This window comes from Cydia amplana, chromosome 14, assembly GCF_948474715.1.
Source record: "Cydia amplana chromosome 14, ilCydAmpl1.1, whole genome shotgun sequence".
Classification (NCBI taxonomy): Eukaryota; Metazoa; Arthropoda; class Insecta; order Lepidoptera; family Tortricidae; genus Cydia; species Cydia amplana.
The window spans coordinates 13,198,069-13,216,927 of NC_086082.1; the positions used below are offsets into that span (position 1 = coordinate 13,198,069).

Sequence of the window (18,859 nt, forward strand, 5' to 3'; positions counted from 1 at the left end):
ATGTACCTAACTTGATACAAATTTTGAGGTGGTTTCACTCGGTATCAAAGTTAGTTTAACCCTCGGGCCTTGGAACCCTCCCAACGCTTAAGCTTCCACTTTATTTAAAGATTCACTATGCTTGTGCCACAAGTCTTGTGGTTCAACTTTGGAATCTTTCGTTTGCTCGAGTATCAATCATGTATCAATCGTGCTATTAATTAGCATTAGCAACAACTTGTAAAACATTAGTTATTTTCTAATCCCGACAGTAGGCACTTCCGCAAGTTTATTTAATTGGTTACGCATCAATAACAGCCAAACTTAAAGTTGAAGATACCTACTACGTAATAGGTCGTGTTCTATCTGACAATAATTTATGTAGAACACTCGAGCACGAGAAAACCCACAGTTGTTGGCTACTCTTCATGAGACAGTGACGTTAAGGCCAGCCAAACAGCACTTTTTACCAACGCCTTTTTTTATACCAATTATCAACAAACGAACATATGAATGTAGTTTTTTTGTCGAAATAAGCCAGTAAAGCGTCGGTGTGGTCTAAAATGGTCGAGCTATCGTCTCTTCTAGAAAATTAATAAATAGCTTAGGTATATTTAACATAATGAAGTTATGTTTTAGGATATTGTGTTTAGTGGTTATGTTATGTTCCAACGCTCTTGGTAAGTGCCTTTCTGATATTGTTTACATTTTCACCACATCCGGCTCACGACATATTTTAATAAATGTTCTTAATGCTAGTGTGATGGGCACCTTTGCGCCAGAGGTAGCGCGGGGAGGCCTATTTCAGTAGTTTTTATATTCCTTGTTTTATTTTAGATATATCTAGGGTTGTTAGTTTTAATTACATATATTTAGTTCATAAGTTATATATTGGTCTTTTTACTGTATATTTTTCAATGAAATAAATTCGTTTATCTATGAATAAAACTAAATTAAGTATTAACTTAACTTATGTATACAAAATTAAATTATATTATATTCTTATATAATTATCTCAGTCCTATCTAACTTCGATCAACAAAGCTATCTAATGATGAAACTTGGACTTGTAGTTAATGTATTTATTTACTTATCTTATCAAATGTACTTGACATTATTATTAAAATAAACTCATCGTCTACATACATACGAGTAGGTTTATTACTCGTACATTACGAACTTTTAGCATATTATCGGGGCCCCTATTCGACATGTGCAACTGTCAAATTTCGCGTCATTTGAAATTCAACTGTTGAAGTTCATTTGAAGTTCATCAAGTGCTGAAGTTCATTTGGTACAAACAATAATTTAACAAAAAACAACTTTGTTTTATTATTACTTTAAGGTTTATAATGGTTTGGTTTGGTTGTCACCTAACTGTGGATTGCTAATGTCAAATTTTGACAAGTAATGATTCCAAATGTAGACTTTTTTCTCTATGACCTTCGGCTCCATCTTGGAGTTTTTGACGTGCGAAAGGGTAATTTATAGCAAAGAGTAAAGCTTTTTTTTTTCAGTACGTAAGTTTACATGAATTAATGACATCTTGTGAGCGATAGACTAACGAATGCGCTGTAGGCGATGCGGCGGCGAGTAGTGGAACTTACGTGACAATTTCCATCAATCAAAAAGGGACTACATTGCTGATGGTCGATAAAGGCTATTAATAATTGAATTTTAACAGCAAGAATGCCTTATTGACAAGCGATCTTTTTGTTGAACCCATACCTACACGTCAAATAATGCTTGCTCCACACATTCTCCTATAAACGCTCAAAATTGTAAAAAAATGAAACAATTTACTCATCACCTCTCTCAACTCAAGCTGCCTATTTCTAAACCACGTTAATAAACCACAAGTTGTACCTTAACACAGACACAGAAACAGAAAAGTCCGTATTTTATTACTAAGTGGAACATGAATAGCTTGTATTACTTTTTTGGCATAAAAATAATCTAAATTAGTCAAAATATTTTGACTAAATATTGCGCTACTGCTACCTACTATATAGGTAGGTAAGGTAGTAACCTTAGTAACTTGGTAACTTTGTCAGTCACCAACTATTTTGATGCTACCTACAAAGAGCATCAAAATAGTTGGTGACTGACAGGTCAGGCTCCGGTCTTGGTAAGTAATATAGTCAAATACAGTAGGTCATAAGACCTAACATTACTACCAAGACCTAAAAGTACCTATTGTTTAATATGTATCTACTCAGAGATGATTTTTAATTAAAGGAGATTAAATACATATATGTTATTCAACTACAAATAAAAAAAATTGATCTATTTCAGTTTACACATTTTTTTTCGTTTAATTTTAATAAAACAATAAAGTTTTTAAGCATTCAACTTTATTTAATTTTCTTCACTTTATTATTTTCTGATATTTAGGTAGGTATGGTGTTTCAGGTTGGTAACAGGAAATAAGAAAACCACATCTCTCCAAAAACTCTGCTGGTGATTCACATCTGTAAGTTTAAATATGAAACATGATAAAAACACTTAAATTAAAAACTTAATGTCTGGGAGACCGAGTTTTGCTCTGGAAACATATAATAACCCAAAAATGCGCGTTTTCCCAGAGATAAAACCTAGCTAGATCGATTTTGCGCCCCCGTAAACCTCCATATAGCAAATTTCATCTAAATCCGTTTAGAGCCGTTCCCGAGATCCCCGAAATATATTATACATATAAATAAATAAATAAATATACAAGAATTGCTCGTTTAAAGGTATTAAAAACTTATAAATAAATGATTAGCTCTAAATCCTGGTAGTGAGTGTAGTGACCTACCAAGTGCGGTAGGGTGCCCTTCTCAGGCTGGCCGCTTGCCCCGCTGGATAAGAATGCTGATCCGCATCATCAAAAGCATACAGATATAAAGCGCTTTGACAGCTCCTCATAGAGGCAACGCGCGCTAGGCCGCACGCCATAAATCTAAGCTAAAGTCTTAAATTCGAGATCATGAACATGAAATATTGTTCGCTATAATATTAAAATCATAGGTATTAGACCTATGATTTTACTATTATAGCGAAAAGTTAGCAGGAGACGGCCGTGCCGTGGTCGTGATAGGTACAGCATGCGTGGACCAGACAAGCAAACCCTGAATTATGTCCCTACCTATTTTACTATACATTTGTTCACCATTATGTTCACCTATGTATATTTACTCTTCTTTCCAAGATAATCATCTTTTTCAAAATGTAACCCGTATAATCGGGCTGTATAATTGCCTCAATTTTTTTACACAAAGTTGTATGTAATCTTAATTCGATAATTAATGATGTTTTACATATTTATCATATACTATTTTGCAAATTTTTCTTGGATATTACGTTGTTTATTTCGATTGACGTGTTTATTATTTTCGTTACTATGACAGCGTTTTTTTTTCTTTTTTGGCATTTACTACAGTAGCCAGTGTCATGTCGATATAAAAACACTTTAAAAATGAAAAGGTTGAGTCCTCAATACAGTGACATTATAACTCAAACAAGAACCATCCAAAGGGGGGTGGGGGAAATTTCGTTATCTGCCTCTCTATCACTCTTGCATATACGAGCGAAATTTAATGGTGGCAGATAACGAAATTGGTTTCGCGGCAGGCCCTCTTTAAACAAACCGCCTTGATTCATCAATGTTATATTTATTAGGAACAAACGTTGACTGCCGACTGTCCTATACTTGGAGGATACAACTAAACGGAGTAGCCATTAACAGGCTTTCCCCTCTGTCGAAATTAGGCGGCCAACGGTCATACACAATGTATGGACTGACGTTTATCTGACATGGCTATTTTTACGTTACGCATACATTTGACGTTCCCCTCCCCCGCAAAAATCGGCAGACTGTTTTGTACAGAAAATTACAGACATGGCGTCTCCGTTTGATTATATCCTCCAAGGTCCTATATATTATACTACTCTTTGCTGCCCACTTCTAGCGCTGGCGGTACACCGCGAAAATCAGTAAAATGCTGCAAATGGTGTTAAAGGTCTGAAAATCGGTACGATTGATCTTTAGGACATTTGAAACAATTTGACCCGAAGCGCCAACAAATAAAAAAAACGAGAGGAGTTATGACGTCATGTTTTTTTGTATGAAATAAAAAAAATTGTTTAGAAACCTATCGTGTATGGTATTAAACGAAAGGGCTTTCTGAGCCAATGCTAAAAATATATCACATAGTTACATTTCAGTCATTTTGTTTAAATTATAATAAAAATAGTTTTCAAAACATACCAAGTTTGGGCTTCTCCAGATACAATACCATATTTTTTTTTTTGTAAAATATACCTCAAATTATCCCTAATATCCTCATATCTAACCCTAATAAAGCAATTTTGAAATTATTTACATTTAGGTTTTTTTTTAATTTTTCAATTTTACAAAGTGTAATAATAGCCCTGCCGAATTACTCAATACGAGTAATAATGTCATTCGGGTAAAATAAGAGTATTGAAACTTGCTTTTTCTACTCCCGTACTTTTATTTGTCATTTAAAGGGTCGTGCACACACCTTTAAACCCCTAACTTATAGTTATCAACACAAGTCTTTAGTCTATTCCCCAAAAAAATATTTGTGCATACACGCAGTATCTTTTTGGCACTTTTACGATACTTCGTGTAATCACCACTTAAAAAATATTGTATGGAATACATTGTTTCCAATCTAATTTTAATTGTCATTTCTGACAGATGAGTAAACCATATACATGTTTTGGTTAATGGTACGATTATTTTCATCTTTATAGGGCTGTATCTCCTAAACCGTGCGTCGTAGCACAAAAATAATCAAATTTTCGTTCCCCTTTGAAACTCCTAAGTAATATTTAGAAAACACAAAAAACAAAAAAAATAAAGATTTTTTTTATAGGGTTGTATCTTCTAAACCGTGCGTCGTAGCGCAAAAATATTAAAATGTTCATTCCTCTGTAAGAAACCCTAATTAATATTTAAAAAAAACACACAAAAAAGAGATTAAAAAACACAAAAAAAAAATGTATAATGCTGTATCTCCTAAACCGTGCGTCGTAGCGCAAAAATAATCAAATTTTCGTTCCCCTTTAAGGAACCCCTAAGTAAGATTTAAAAAACACAAAAAAAGAAAAAAAAAGAAAAAAAAAGAAAAAGAGGAAGAAAAATATTTATAGGGCTGTATCTCCTAAACCGTGCGTCGTAGCGCAAAAATAATAAAATTTTCGTTCCCCTTAAGAATCCCACGCACTGAACAACCTATCACATTAGGACATGAAACAATCATCATCATCCATTTTTATTAATATTTCATTGCATTTCAAAGTAAGTGCTTGGTCGTAGAAAAAGTATTGTATGCAACGTTGTTTAACTGAGTCAAAAAATACTAATGGCGTCTTTATTAACAATTTTCGGTTGTTGTTTGTTGTTATTGTTACTCACGCCACTCGCCTTTTTTGACCTCTCTTAAACAACAGTTGCATAAAATACTATTACATGTTCCTTTGGTAATATCTAAGCTTTAAGTAAGAAAAAGTTCTGATGAGTGGGGGGTGGAGAACTCGGGAAAGGGGGGACGTTAAAGGTGAGTTTTTTCGGTTAATTCTTTCTTAATTATTACATAGACAATTTTTACTACGACTTATAGATTCCGAGATATAAGCGACTTTCTGAAAAAAACCGTTATATATTAATTTTATGCTTTCTTTTTAAATATTTAATTGAGAGATTCATAGATCACACTATGTAAAATTGAAAAATAAAAAAAAACCTAAATGTATATAATTTCAAAATTGCTTTATTAGGGTTAGATATGAGGATAGTAGGTATAAGATTAGAGGTATATTTTACAAAAAAAAATTACCGTATTGTATCTGGAGAAACCCAAACTTAATTGGTATGTTTTAAAAATTATTTATATTATAATAAAAAAAAAATACTGAAATGTAATGATGTGATATATGTTTGGAATCGGCTCAGAAAGCCCTTTCGTTTAATACCAAACACGATAGGTTTTTAAACAATATTTTTTTATTCCTTACAAAAAAAGATGACGTCATAACTCCTCTCGTTTTTTTTTATTTGTTGGTGCTTCGGGTCAAATTGTTTCAAATGTTCTACAGATCAATCGTACCGATTTTCATACCTTTAACATCATTTGCAGCATTTTACTGAATTTCTCGGTGTACCGCCAGCGCTATAATACGAGGGGTGTTCAAAATATTCTCGGTATGAGAATGAAAACAAACAAGTACGAAAAGTTTGATATTTTTATTTTTCAATATACTCCCCCCCTATGTTCATACACTTAAAAGATCGATCAATTATTTTTTTTAATCCTGCATAAAAATATTTTTTATCTTTGGTGTAAAAATGCTCCTCCACTGCCGCCTTCAATGCTTCATCATCGGAAAATTTATTTCCACGCAGATCCTTTTTAAGATTGGGGAACAAAAAGAAGTCGCTGGGGGCTAAGTCCGGACTATACGGTGGGTGAGTAACAGTTTCAAACCCACATTCAACAATAGCTGCCTTGGCAATATGAGCAGTATGGACGGGGGCGTTGTCATGCAGAAGCATAACACCTTTGGTTAACTTTCCTCGCCTCTTTTCTTTGATTGCATCCTTTAATTGACGTAGAATGTTAGCGTAGTACTGTCCTGTGATATTTACACCTTTTTCTTTATAATCGATCAGTTATTTACTCCTTCACAATCCCAAAATATCGTGGCCATGACCTTGCCAGCTGAAGGGATGACCTTGAACTTCTTGGGATGAGCTGAACCCTTAATGTGCCACTGCATGGACTCTTGTTTACTCTCTGGGTCATAATGATGAACCCAGGTTTCATCTCCAGTAACTATTCTTTGCAGCACCTCATCAGGATTTTCACCGCACAGGTCAATAAAATCGGAACAACAAGCTACACGCATGTCTTTTTGAAGCCGAGTCAGCATTCGCGGAACCCATCTTGCACTTACTTTTGACATATTAAGATGGTCATGGATAATATCATGTACGGTACCAATAGAGAGATTGGTTACTTGTGCTATAGATTTTACCTTCACTCGACCATCTTCCAATATAAGTTTTTCCACTTTATCAATATTTTCTTGTGAAGTAGCTACTACAGGCCGGCCAGGTCTAGGGTCGTCTTCAACACTCTCCCTTCCACGTTTAAACTCGCTTGACCACTTTTGAATGGTAGATAAAGAAGGAGCAGACTCACGGTAAACACAATCCATTTCCTCTTTTATGGTTTTTTGATTTTTACCCTGTTTTGTCAAGAATTTTATCACGCATCGATGTTCTAATTTAGTTAACATTGTCAATTCCCACATGATGTTCATGTTTGTTCAGCAATTGCAGAAAAACAAAAGAACATCTCGGTTCGAATTATACTTTTTTTTTAATGTCAATGAATAAACCTTAGCGGCCAGTAACGAAAGAAATTTTAGAAGAGGTTGTAAGATATCAATACCGAGAATATTTTGAACGCCCCTCGTAGGTATACTTGGTCAACCAGATCTTGACAGTAGAAAAAGGCGGCAATTTTGAAAAATGTAGGCGCGAAGGGATATCGTCCCATGGAAGATTTGAATTTCGTGCCTTTTTTTACTGACAAGATTTAGTTGACCAGCTAGGCGGGGGAAGAAAAAATTTTGCTTGCATTAATTCGTACAGTTTCGAAAGCTTTTTCTAATCAATATTTAGGGTTTACAGATGCCCACGATACGATTATCTCCAGTACCGTAATTGAGCTCTTCATGAAATTAATGACCCTAGGGTCAATATCTAGAACACTATACAGACTAAGTCATACAGTCGGGATAATGTATCAATTATATGTCTTAAGTTAGTTCATGATTAATAACAAAGAAATCCCGAGAGTTTCCTGTGAGCTGTGTACAGTAAGCTCAATCTATAGTTTTTTTTTAAATAATCGATATAAATGTAACTTAAAAATTCCTACACAATTCGAAAATTTGATGATTAGGTCATAATATTAATCTCAATTGATATGGAAATTTGCACCACTCGGATACCGTGAGATCTATTTATTATGATTTTTTATTTTTTATTTTATGCTTAAAAAATATGTTTATTCATCCTACACTCGAAAATTTTATATTTCTACAATTATCTGTTTATTTAACACGTGTTATCAAAAAAATATTGGAATAATAACAAGTGCTTTGCGAGAAATCAAAATAAATAACAAATAATTTGAGACCAATACTTTTAAAACTGCTACGCTCAAAATAGCTACGTTCAAAAAGCCTAATGACAATACTTTGAAAGTCAATATTAATAAAAAAAACGTCACCTTTCTCACTTGTTTGACCCTGACATATCCCATCCATACAAGTGTCAAGAGTGACGTTCCTTCAAAAACGTCACTTTTGTCACTTGTTTGACACTGCCATAGCCCATCCATACATGTCAAAAGTGACGTTTCTTCAAAAACGTCACTTTTGTCACTTGTTTGACACTGACATAGCCCATCCATACAAGTGTCAAGAGTGACGTTTCTAAAAAACGTCACTTTTGTCACTTGTTTGACACTGCCATAGCCCATCCATACATGTCAAAAGTGACGTTTCTTCAAAAACGTCACTTTTGTCACTTGTTTGACAACGACATATATCCCATCCATACAAGTGTCAAAAGTGACGTTTCTTAAAAAAAAAGTCACATTTCTCACTTGTTTGACCCTGACATATCCCATCCATACAAGTGTCAAGAGTGACGTTTCTTCAAAAACGTCACTCTTGTCACTTGTTTGACACTGACATAGCCCATCCATATATGTCAAAAGTGACGTTTCTTTAAAAAAAGTCACTTTTGTCACTGACATATCCCATCCATACAAGTGCCAAGAGTGACGTTCCTACAAACGTCACTTTTGTCACTTGTTTGACACTGACATAGCCAATACATACAAGTGTCAAGAGTAACGTTTCTAAAAAAAACGTCACTTTAGTCACTTGTTTGACACTGACATATCCCATCCATACAAGTGACAATAGTGACGTTTCATAAAAAACGTCACTTTTGTCACTTGTTTGACACCGACAATCCCATCCATACAAGTGTATTAGTGACGTTTCTTAAAAAAATTTCAGCTTTCTCACTTGTTTGACCCTGACATATCCCATCCATACAAGTGTCAAGAGTGACGTTTCTTAAAAAAACTTCACATTTTCACTTGTTTGACCCTGACATATCCCATCCATACAAGTGTCAAGAGTGACGTTTCTTCAAAAACGTCACTTTTGTCACTTGTTTGACACTAACATAGCCCATCCATACATGTCAAAAGTGACGTTTCTTAAAAAAAAGTCACTTTTGTCACTTTTTTGACACTGACATATCCCATCCATACAAGTGTCAAGAGTGACGTTTCTTAAAAAAACGTCATATTTTCACTTGTTTGACCCTGACATATCCAATCCATACAAGTGTCAATAGTGACGTTTCATAAAAAACGTCACTCTTGTCACTTGTTTGACACTGACATAGCCCATCCATATATGTCAAAAGTGACGTTTCTTTAAAAACGTCACTTTTGTCACTTGTTTGACACCGACAATCCCATCCATACAAGTGTATTAGTGACGTTTCTTAAAAATATTTCAGCTTTCTCACTTGTTTGACCCTGACATATCCCATCCATACAAGTGTCAAGAGTGACGTTTCTTAAAAAAACGTCATATTTTCACTTGTTTGACCCTGACATATCCAATCCATACAAGTGTCAATAGTGACGTTTCATAAAAAACGTCACTCTTGTCACTTGTTTGACACTGACATAGCCCATCCATACATGTCAAAAGTGACGTTTCTTTAAAAAAAGTCACTTTTGTCACTTGTTTGACACTGACATATCCCATCCATACATGTAAAAGTGACGTTTCTTTAAAAAAAAGTCACTTTTGTCACTTGTTTGACACCGATATATCCCATCCATACAAGTGTCAATAGTGGCGTTTCATAAAAAACGTCACTTTTGTCACTTGTTTGACACTGACATATCCCATCCATACAAGTGTCAAGAGTGACGTTTCTTCAAAAACGCCACTTTTGTCACTTGTTTGACACTGACATAGCCCATCCATACTTGTCAAAAGTGACGTTTCTTTAAAAAAAAGTCACTTTTGTCACTTGTTTGACACTGACATATCCCATCCATACAAGTGTCAAGAGTGACGTTTCTTAAAAACACGTCACCTTTCTCACTTGTTTGACCCTGACATATCCCATCCATACAAGTGTCAAGTGACGTTTCTAAAAAAAAACGTCACTTTAGTCACTTGTTTGACACTGACATATCCCATCCATACAAGTGTCAAAAGTGACGTTTTTATTTGAAGAAACGTCACTTTTGACAGTTCATGAACGACCAAAAATCGTGATGTTAAATAAAATTATCAGTTTCGTACGGTAGTCCCCATGCTAGCCCAATGCGGATTGGGGACTTCACATACACCTTTGAATTTCTTCGCGGTACGGTAGACTTTTTAAACTTAGGTCAGCTAAACGTGGGACACATGTCGTTACAAGTTTCGCAATTTATACATTTTAAACTTAGGTCAACTGGACGTAGGAAAAAAGGTCGTTAGTATTTTCGTGCTCTAGCAGACATTTAATTGCTGGTGACTGTACGCGTACGCTCGTATAAAACGCTACTCTGTAACCGCCCTAAGATACCTTCATCCTATCCAATCCGTTGCTTTGCGGCCGTGCGGCCTTGAGGTATCGCCATCGCTTCCCCTCCCGCCCCGCGCCGATCATTTAAATAATTTAACGATAGCCATTTTTACAATTGTGACAAAAGCTCATTGTATTAATAGGAGATTCTTTGACGTTGTGATAACATTAATTACAGGCTGTATGGTGCATTAAAAAAATATACTGTAGAATTAATGCGCGTGGGGTAAAATACGTTATAATTGTTTAAAAAATAGTAAAAATAAAATCCCCTGGTTTTTTATTTTATTAGATTGAGTAGAATAATTGGCGTAACAATATAGTGGAAAATCACCAAGTGTTTAATTAATGTTGTATTGTAATTATTTATTTCAAACATTTTTATTGCTCGTGACGTATGCACCACTAAAAAAGTGGTGCATATTTTACTTACAGTGTAAAATATTTAGTTATGCCTTTTGAACAAAAAATCGCTACTGTAGAATTTGATGTTTACATCTTTTTAAAAACTAAATTTTTAAATTTTTTTTTTCCAAAAATCTCAATATATTTTTTAGAGATTACTTTACACATACATTCACAAAATAGTGTTCTATTATATTCCAAACACAAATATACTGTAGGATATAATGTGATGCTCTCGAACAATTTAAAGTTTAGTAACCGGCCTAAGCTATATACATATTATACTACTCTTTGCCTACGCCTTTGTTTTAAACTTTTTTTTAACAAGTTTTCACAGACAATTAATAATTTGACATAGACACATCAAGGCGGTTTGTTTACAAAGGGGCCTATCGGGAAGTGCGAAAATCGAAACTCAGCTATTTGCCTCTTTATCGCTCGAATATGCAACAGTGATAGAGAGGTTAGATAACAAAATTTCTAATTTCTGACTGTATTTTTCTTTAAATATTTTCAAATATAATTAAGTTGCGTTGTTTTATCACAAAGTTAAAAAGACTTAAAAGACCACTGTCTGTATCATCACCATCAGATCAGCTCGATGGTAACCATAAAAATATTGTATTGTCACCCATATTACATATTATGTACTTATGTAAATTTTCAGCTTCATTGAACACCCGAGAAGTGGGTCAAATCTAGACACGCGGTAGCGTGTCCAGCCAAGTTCAAAGAAAAAGGAACTGGCGACGCAGCAACCGTGTGTAATATTACACGAACCATTTCGAGCTACTTTTGACCCCTTCACAACTTGAAACCTACTTAACCTACACACATGAAATTTGGCACATGTATTCAAGTCCCTTAGCTTGTTCAAAATACACTATTTCATAAACATAGCTCAAACAGTTATTGATAAATTAACCTTTAAAAACCGGCATTTTTGTGACTGACTGACATATAGATCAAAAACCTAACCCACTTCCAGGTGACCTAGAAACTTGAAATTTGGCATCAAGGTAGACTATTAGGTGTATATAGAAGGAAAAATGTGAAAATTGGAAATTATTGATATTTTGATGGAAAAAAAAATAATTAATACTTATAGACCAAAAACCTAACCCACTTCTAGATCACTTAGAAACTTGATATTTGGCATCAAAGTAGACTATTAGGTGCATATAGAAGGAAAAATGTGAAAACTGGAAATTATTGATATTTCGATGGAAAAAAAATAATTAATACTTATAGACCAAAAACCTAACCCACTTCTAGATGACTTAGAAACTTGATATTTGGCATCAAGGTAGACTATTAGGTGCATATAGAGGGAAAAATCTGAAAACTGGAAATTATTGATATATCGATGGAAAAAAAAATACTTATAGACCAAAAACCTAACCCACTTCTAGATTACTTAGAAACTTGATATTTGGAATGAAAGTAGACTATAAGGCGTATACAAAAGAAAAAATGTGAAACTGAAACTTTTTGACAATTAACCGCGCGTTAGCGAGGGTCTCCTTTTCAGCTTAGGCAAACTGCTTTCATGATGAATACTATAGTAATTTCTGTACAAAAAGTAATGATATCCCAACAAAAACATAAATGTGAAATGAGAGCCAAGTTCAATATTGAGAATATGTGTCGTTGTTAACTCGCCGACAAAAGAATTGAGATCTATATGGGTGCCAAGTTCTGTGCTGTGTAGAAAATCCTGAAATTATAAAGGATTTGTCTTGGCTAGTTTTTACGTATAGGCATATAGGTAATATATATTTTTCTGTTAGTTTTTCAAAAACTTGGTTTGTTGTTAAAAACTAGCCAAGACAAATCCTTTATAATTTCAGGATTTTCTACACAGCACAGAACTTGGCACCCATATAGATCTCAATTCTTTTGTCGGCGAGTCAACAACGACACGTATTCTCAATATTGAACTTGGCTCTCATTTCACATTTATGTTTTTGCTGGGATTTAATTTGCATGATTTGATTGGAACCACATTGGAACAGACAGACAACCAACGGGACAGATGAAACTAAGTAAAAGCTTGAAAAATGTGGCTTTTTCAATTTCTATTGCAACTTCAGATGAAAACGGGGTCTCTATTGTTTCCCAAATAGTTTTAAGCCATAATGTATTGTTTGCTCGAATTTTCGTTAGTCATAATTAATTTGGTTCAGAAACGCGTCACTTTTCAGGATTGCCATAAAACAAATCTAACCTAACCTAACCTATCTATAGGATAACCTAACTAAAATCTTGAAATGTTAACGGTTTCAGTTTTATGAGTAATGATAATATGACAAACAATACATTATGACTTAAAACTTTATGGGAAACAACGGGACCCCATGAAAACGTCCTTATTGAAGCATAAGGACCCTTAATTTATGGAAAGCCACATATAACAACCAATTCGAGGCTACTAGGTGGCAAAATACGACTCAATACGAGTAGGTAGGTCAAATACACGAGAGTAAGGATTTATATTTGGCCAAATATTCTTGTGACAAAGTTATTCTTCCTCGCGTTATCTCGATTTTGCCACGGATCATGAGAACCTATTGTTCGCTTGACAATTAATCCCAAGGATTGGCGTAGGCACTAGTTTTTCCGAAAGCAACTGCCATCTGACCTTCCAACCCAGAGGGTAAACTAGGCCTTATTGGGATCTGTTAGGCTGTTAAAGTTTAAAGTTACCTACTCGTAAGTCTCGTAACACAACATATAAGTTTCACATAACAAAATTACTTACATATATATATATATATATTATGTACCTAAACATATTACTTTTCTAAAAAAAGGACTGAAATCTAGTGCTGCGAAGAAACGGTATTTTTGTTCGGCTTTTTTGTTGCTATTTTGGCATACGGATACATGGTAGAAGAAGTAAGTATGGAATCCTCCTCCGTTTTGCGTGGTCCGACGCACCTGGCCGGGTTTTCGCGATTTTCCGTCAATGTCTGTCAATACCTTATTTCTTACGAACACCTAAAATAATAAGTTTAAAATTAATCTCAATGTCTCCAGTTTGCTGTTCATTCAAACTGACAAAATCCAAATTTCTGAGGCAATATACGACCGCTGTCTTATATAAGCCATTAAAATTCATCATGAATAACCCCACGTTGCGTTGTTATAAATTTAATTAAATAAATAATTATTGTATTTAATTTATAACAACTAATTAGGCATAGCGTCCAATTTAGAATATGACACAGGCACTAGTTCTTACGAATTTTACCTTAATTTATTAATCAAAGGACCTGAGGTAAAAGTGAGAAGAGGTTAATAAGCAGATGCACCAGCTAGTCGCCGACGCTCCGCTTCCCCCGGGATTAGCCCTTAAGCCTGCACCTAACAGACTGGCTCATAGGGGGCTATGAGCTTGCTGTTGCGTCAATTTTCATTTTTAGAAAAAAAACTAGTCTACTAACTACGAACAACACAATAAATGCTTATTTTGCCGCATTCTTCACTATCTCTCCCTATTTCACTGCCATCTAACCCAGAGGACAAAAATATAGCTTATTGTGGCTACTGGCTACTCCGTCTTCCTCATGACTCATGATATTTTACTTCACCATAAAGTAATTGGTGTAATATCAAATGATATTTTTCACACAAGTTACAAGAAGTTCATTGCTAAGAGCCGGGGTTAGGACCCACGACGATTGGTTTAAAATTTAAACTTTATATATAATTTGTTACCTAGTAATTATACTAAATCTGTTTTCTTTTTGACATTTAGTGGTATATGTATTGCTGTATGTTTATTGTCAAGTTTTTTTTAATTCTGGACAATTGTCATATATTCGTTTTCATGATAGATCTACACCAACGCAACTGCATGTCATGTTCTTGCGGTTTATTTTTATAACGCCATGATCAAAATTTGACTGTTAACTCCATCTTGCGTCGAGTAGGGGAATCAAAAAACTATAGAAAATAGAAATGCAGTTTACTCTATGCCATAGAATCCCCTTTTAAATGTCATAAATCCAAACATGGCGGCCATACCAATAGACAACCAAGTCTAGCGATAAAATGATTTGTTTACATGAGATTCACTGACAGGTGACACACTTTACCTATTCGACAACCCATGATTGTTCAGATTCAAATGAACTTCAACATGCGACGTCAAAAGTGGCATGTCGAATAAGGCCCCAGGCCCTGGCATAATACCTATACTTTTCTTGGTACCTTTGAACCAAAGGTCCGACGAAAAGGTAAATGTAATATTTTAAATGCCCCATCGAATCCATAAGGGTTCCGTTTTTTGCCATTTGGCTACGGAACCCTAACAAGAAGTTGCATATTTATTTGTTACAATCTGACTCCAGGCGTCTACATCTCCAACTTGAACGAAGCCTGCTACCGCTGCCTCTGCCATGTGGCTGGCTGCAACACGTCCCACACCTGCTCCGGGGGCTACTGCGGACCCTTCTACATATCCAGAGTGTACTGGGTGGATGCCGGCAAGCCCACGCTACCTGACGACGATCCCGTGAGGGAACAAGGTAAGCACTAATATCCCTGGTCCCGTAGGCAACTTGCCAATTGCTATCGCTACATAGCGAACGAAACACAAGACGATGGAAGACTTAAAGAGATACACAAAGCGAATCGATGGCGAAGCGCAAGCAATTGTCACTTTGGCTAGGCCGCCTGGCCCCGTAGACATGCTAATCGCTTACGCTCCGTAGCGATCGAAACGCAACTGTCACTGTCACACTAATATGGAAGAGAGATGGAGAGACACAAAGCCATTCGATGGCGAAGCGACAGCGATTATCACCTTGGCTAGGCCGCCTGAATACCCAATATCCCTGACAACTGTTGGCGTTCTTGATTAGGTAATGCCAAAGGGCCAAATAGCACACCACCTCTTAGCACCTCTCCTGTGGCCTGTGGATATGACCAAAGTTAAAGGCTTCAAAACCCTGTTCTCTATAATAAATTGAGGAAAGATTGAATCTAGTAATGGCATCCGGCGACCTTAGCGCAATCTCATTGCGAATTTTGGGAGTACTTAGAAATGAATGATGTCATGAATCGTGCTCGTTTTTTGCAGCGTTCGAAGACTGCGCGAGGGACTACCACTGTTCTTTAAAAATAATTGAAGGCTATATGGCGAAGTTTGGAAAGGTAACTAAACTAACTAACTAGTCTAAGTCATGAATAATGTATTATGTGGATAGGTACTGTCCAGCTGTTCTAAATTATGTTGCATCTATATGTAGGTATAGGTAATCAAAAAATCAAAATCAAATATAATTTATTGTCAGGCAACTAAGATACATACCTTACAAACTAACATACATACAATAATAAAAATGTAAATATAAATATTCTGTTCCGGTCAAATTTTTCCACTAGTGTTTTCGAACTTATTGCGAGGAAAGTAATATGCATAGTGTTTGTTAAAAACATGACTAAGTATACATTTTTATAGTATTTCTTGACTACTTTCAATATATACCTACATAACAATTTAGGCAAAAGTACCTATCGCTATTTATGGAATGGGGAGTTAAATATCAGGATGGAAATTGTATAACAAATCCATTTAAACCCAAATTTCAATTGTATGTCGTAAAAAAGTCATACTTGGAACGTAAAATGCTCTAGTGCAGAAGCATATCATTTTCTGCACACCTTTTAGAACAACAATAACCCTCTTTCAGAGCATGAGAAATAAATAAGTTTTTGGCAAAAATTTCATTTTTGTTACACGCTTTTATCGCTGACTGTACTTTTCTTACGACAGACAACTAATACTCATGGAGACAATTCTAAAAATCCCTAACACAATTAGGTTGCGTTGTTCATCACAGAGTTCCTATGGCCACCTCCTGTCTCCATCATCAGATCAGCTCGATGGTACCATAATATTGCATTGTCACCCGACTTACATGTGCATGCAAAATTTCAGCTCAATCGGAAACCGGGAAGTGGATCAAATTTAACTTGCAAGATTCCATTACAATTTAGTTACATACAGGTCGACCTAATAAAAGCGTGTTAAAAATAATATGAATTTCACCGCAGGACTGCAACGGCGACGGCGTGACGAACTGCTTCGACTACATGATGATAAACCACCATGGTGGAGGCGCCTGCCACTTTCCTCTGGACACAGACCCGCTCGGTCGACGCAGGCTGGCACTCTTTAACCAGTGCCGCTTCTAACAAACCTGAAACTATAGTGCAAAATATTTGAGCCGCATTAGACGGCTGAACTGAATAATACGAGTACAGAACTGTATCAGTAAGCTGCAGCGGTATCATGGTCGCGTTTTTATCATCTGTCATGTCATGCGTCACTTTCGCACTTACATACTTGTTGTTGGTATGTAGAGGGTGTATATGCAATCGACACTGGCTTGACACATTTAATTTGAATACAGAAGCTCAAGTTTGAATGATATTTAATTCAAACTTGAGAATGTCAATTACTCTACTTCCAAACGCCGTCATGTAATGTTGTGTTTATAAAGTTTATAAATTAAATAATAAATAATGTATTGACAAACTAAAGTGCCTTCCAGTATTTATAATAAACCTCCAAAGACCTCCTGCAACCAATTAAGACTTGTTAAAACATGACAGGCATGGTGACAAATGATAAAGAGCGGCCATCTTAGCCCTTCATCTAATACCTTGGAGGATACAACTAAACGGAGTAGCCATTAACAGGCTTTCCCCTCTGTCGAAAATAGGCGGCCAACGGTCATACACAATGTATGAACTGACGTTTATCTGACATGGCTGACGTTACGCATACATTTGACGTTCCCCTCCCCCGCAAAAATCGGCAGACTGTTTTGTACAGAAAATTACAGACATGGCGTCTCCGTATGATTATATCCTCCAAGTCTAATACAGAGTAACAGTTTACTATTATTAGCTCTCGTCTCGTCATAATGGCATTCTCGCAATAGAACACACTGACGTTGGTTAAACTTTACAAAATTATAGACAGTCGTCAGTACTATGAAAACCTTTCATTGCCGTCGCATCATCTATCTACATTATTTTAAATATAAATTGGTAGTCATTGCGATACGGGACCCCGTACATATATATAGATATAAAGTCGCTAGGAGAAGATAAACAAAAGTGTATTTAAATTAACTTTATTCTAATACATTTTTCTTACATCAGTCGAAATATTTATATCAAACCTTATAAATAATAGTAATAAATTGTACCAATTTTTTTTCCTTGTTTTACTATACTTAAAATACATACTTAATATTATCATTATTACTGTAGGTAAGTTATTTTATGAAGCATGCTACGAGTTGAAAATATGAGGAATGTTTTTGGAATGTAGTTCTTCTATAGGTACAAAGGTAATTGCTAACATATTGTTATTTAATACCGTATGTTAGTAATTTTATTACCGTATGAAGCCGTTTACCTACATATTTATCAGTTGTCAATCATACTATAAAGTATATTAATTTTAAGAAAATTATTTATTTGTGAGCTGTACTAACAGCAACACTTTAAACTGAAAATCCGTAGATGTCTTTGTTTACGAATTGACAAAACTACCACTGTAATTTCGTAAATTTTACAAACTTAAAATTTTTCGCTGCTGTACCACTTGCGTACCACCCATAAGTCCCATAACATAATAGACGTAACAGCGATTGAAGATTCATTTAGAATTTGGAATTTATCGCGCGAGAATACCAATTGAATGAGTTTTTCAATCGCGGTTATGACTATTAGGAGCGATGGGGCAGTATGATGCTTGCA

General features: G+C 35.3%; 1 protein-coding gene across 1 annotated transcript; it reads left to right on the forward strand.

Annotated features, from left to right (window-relative positions):
- Positions 1-481: 481 nt before the first annotated feature.
- On the forward strand, positions 482-17,301 carry LOC134654222 (lysozyme 1-like). The gene is made up of 4 exons (XM_063509692.1): positions 482-659; positions 15,433-15,609; positions 16,164-16,237; positions 17,141-17,301. Exons 1-4 carry the CDS (start codon positions 602-604, stop codon positions 17,279-17,281), a joined length of 450 nt encoding a protein of 149 aa, XP_063365762.1. The 5' UTR covers positions 482-601; the 3' UTR covers positions 17,282-17,301.
- The last annotated feature ends 1,558 nt before the right edge of the window (positions 17,302-18,859 follow it).

What these genes read in the sequence shown, in the direction of transcription:
- LOC134654222 (XM_063509692.1), top strand. Translation starts at nt 602, where the DNA reads ATGAAGTTATGTTTTAGGATATTGTGTTTAGTGGTTATGTTATGTTCC. An exon ending in GTTATGTTCCAACGCTCTTG is followed by an intron (nt 660 to 15,432) that starts GTAAGTGCCTTT and finishes ATCTGACTCCAG; the next exon opens with GCGTCTACATCTCCAACTTG. An exon ending in CGATCCCGTGAGGGAACAAG is followed by an intron (nt 15,610 to 16,163) that starts GTAAGCACTAAT and finishes CGTTTTTTGCAG; the next exon opens with CGTTCGAAGACTGCGCGAGG.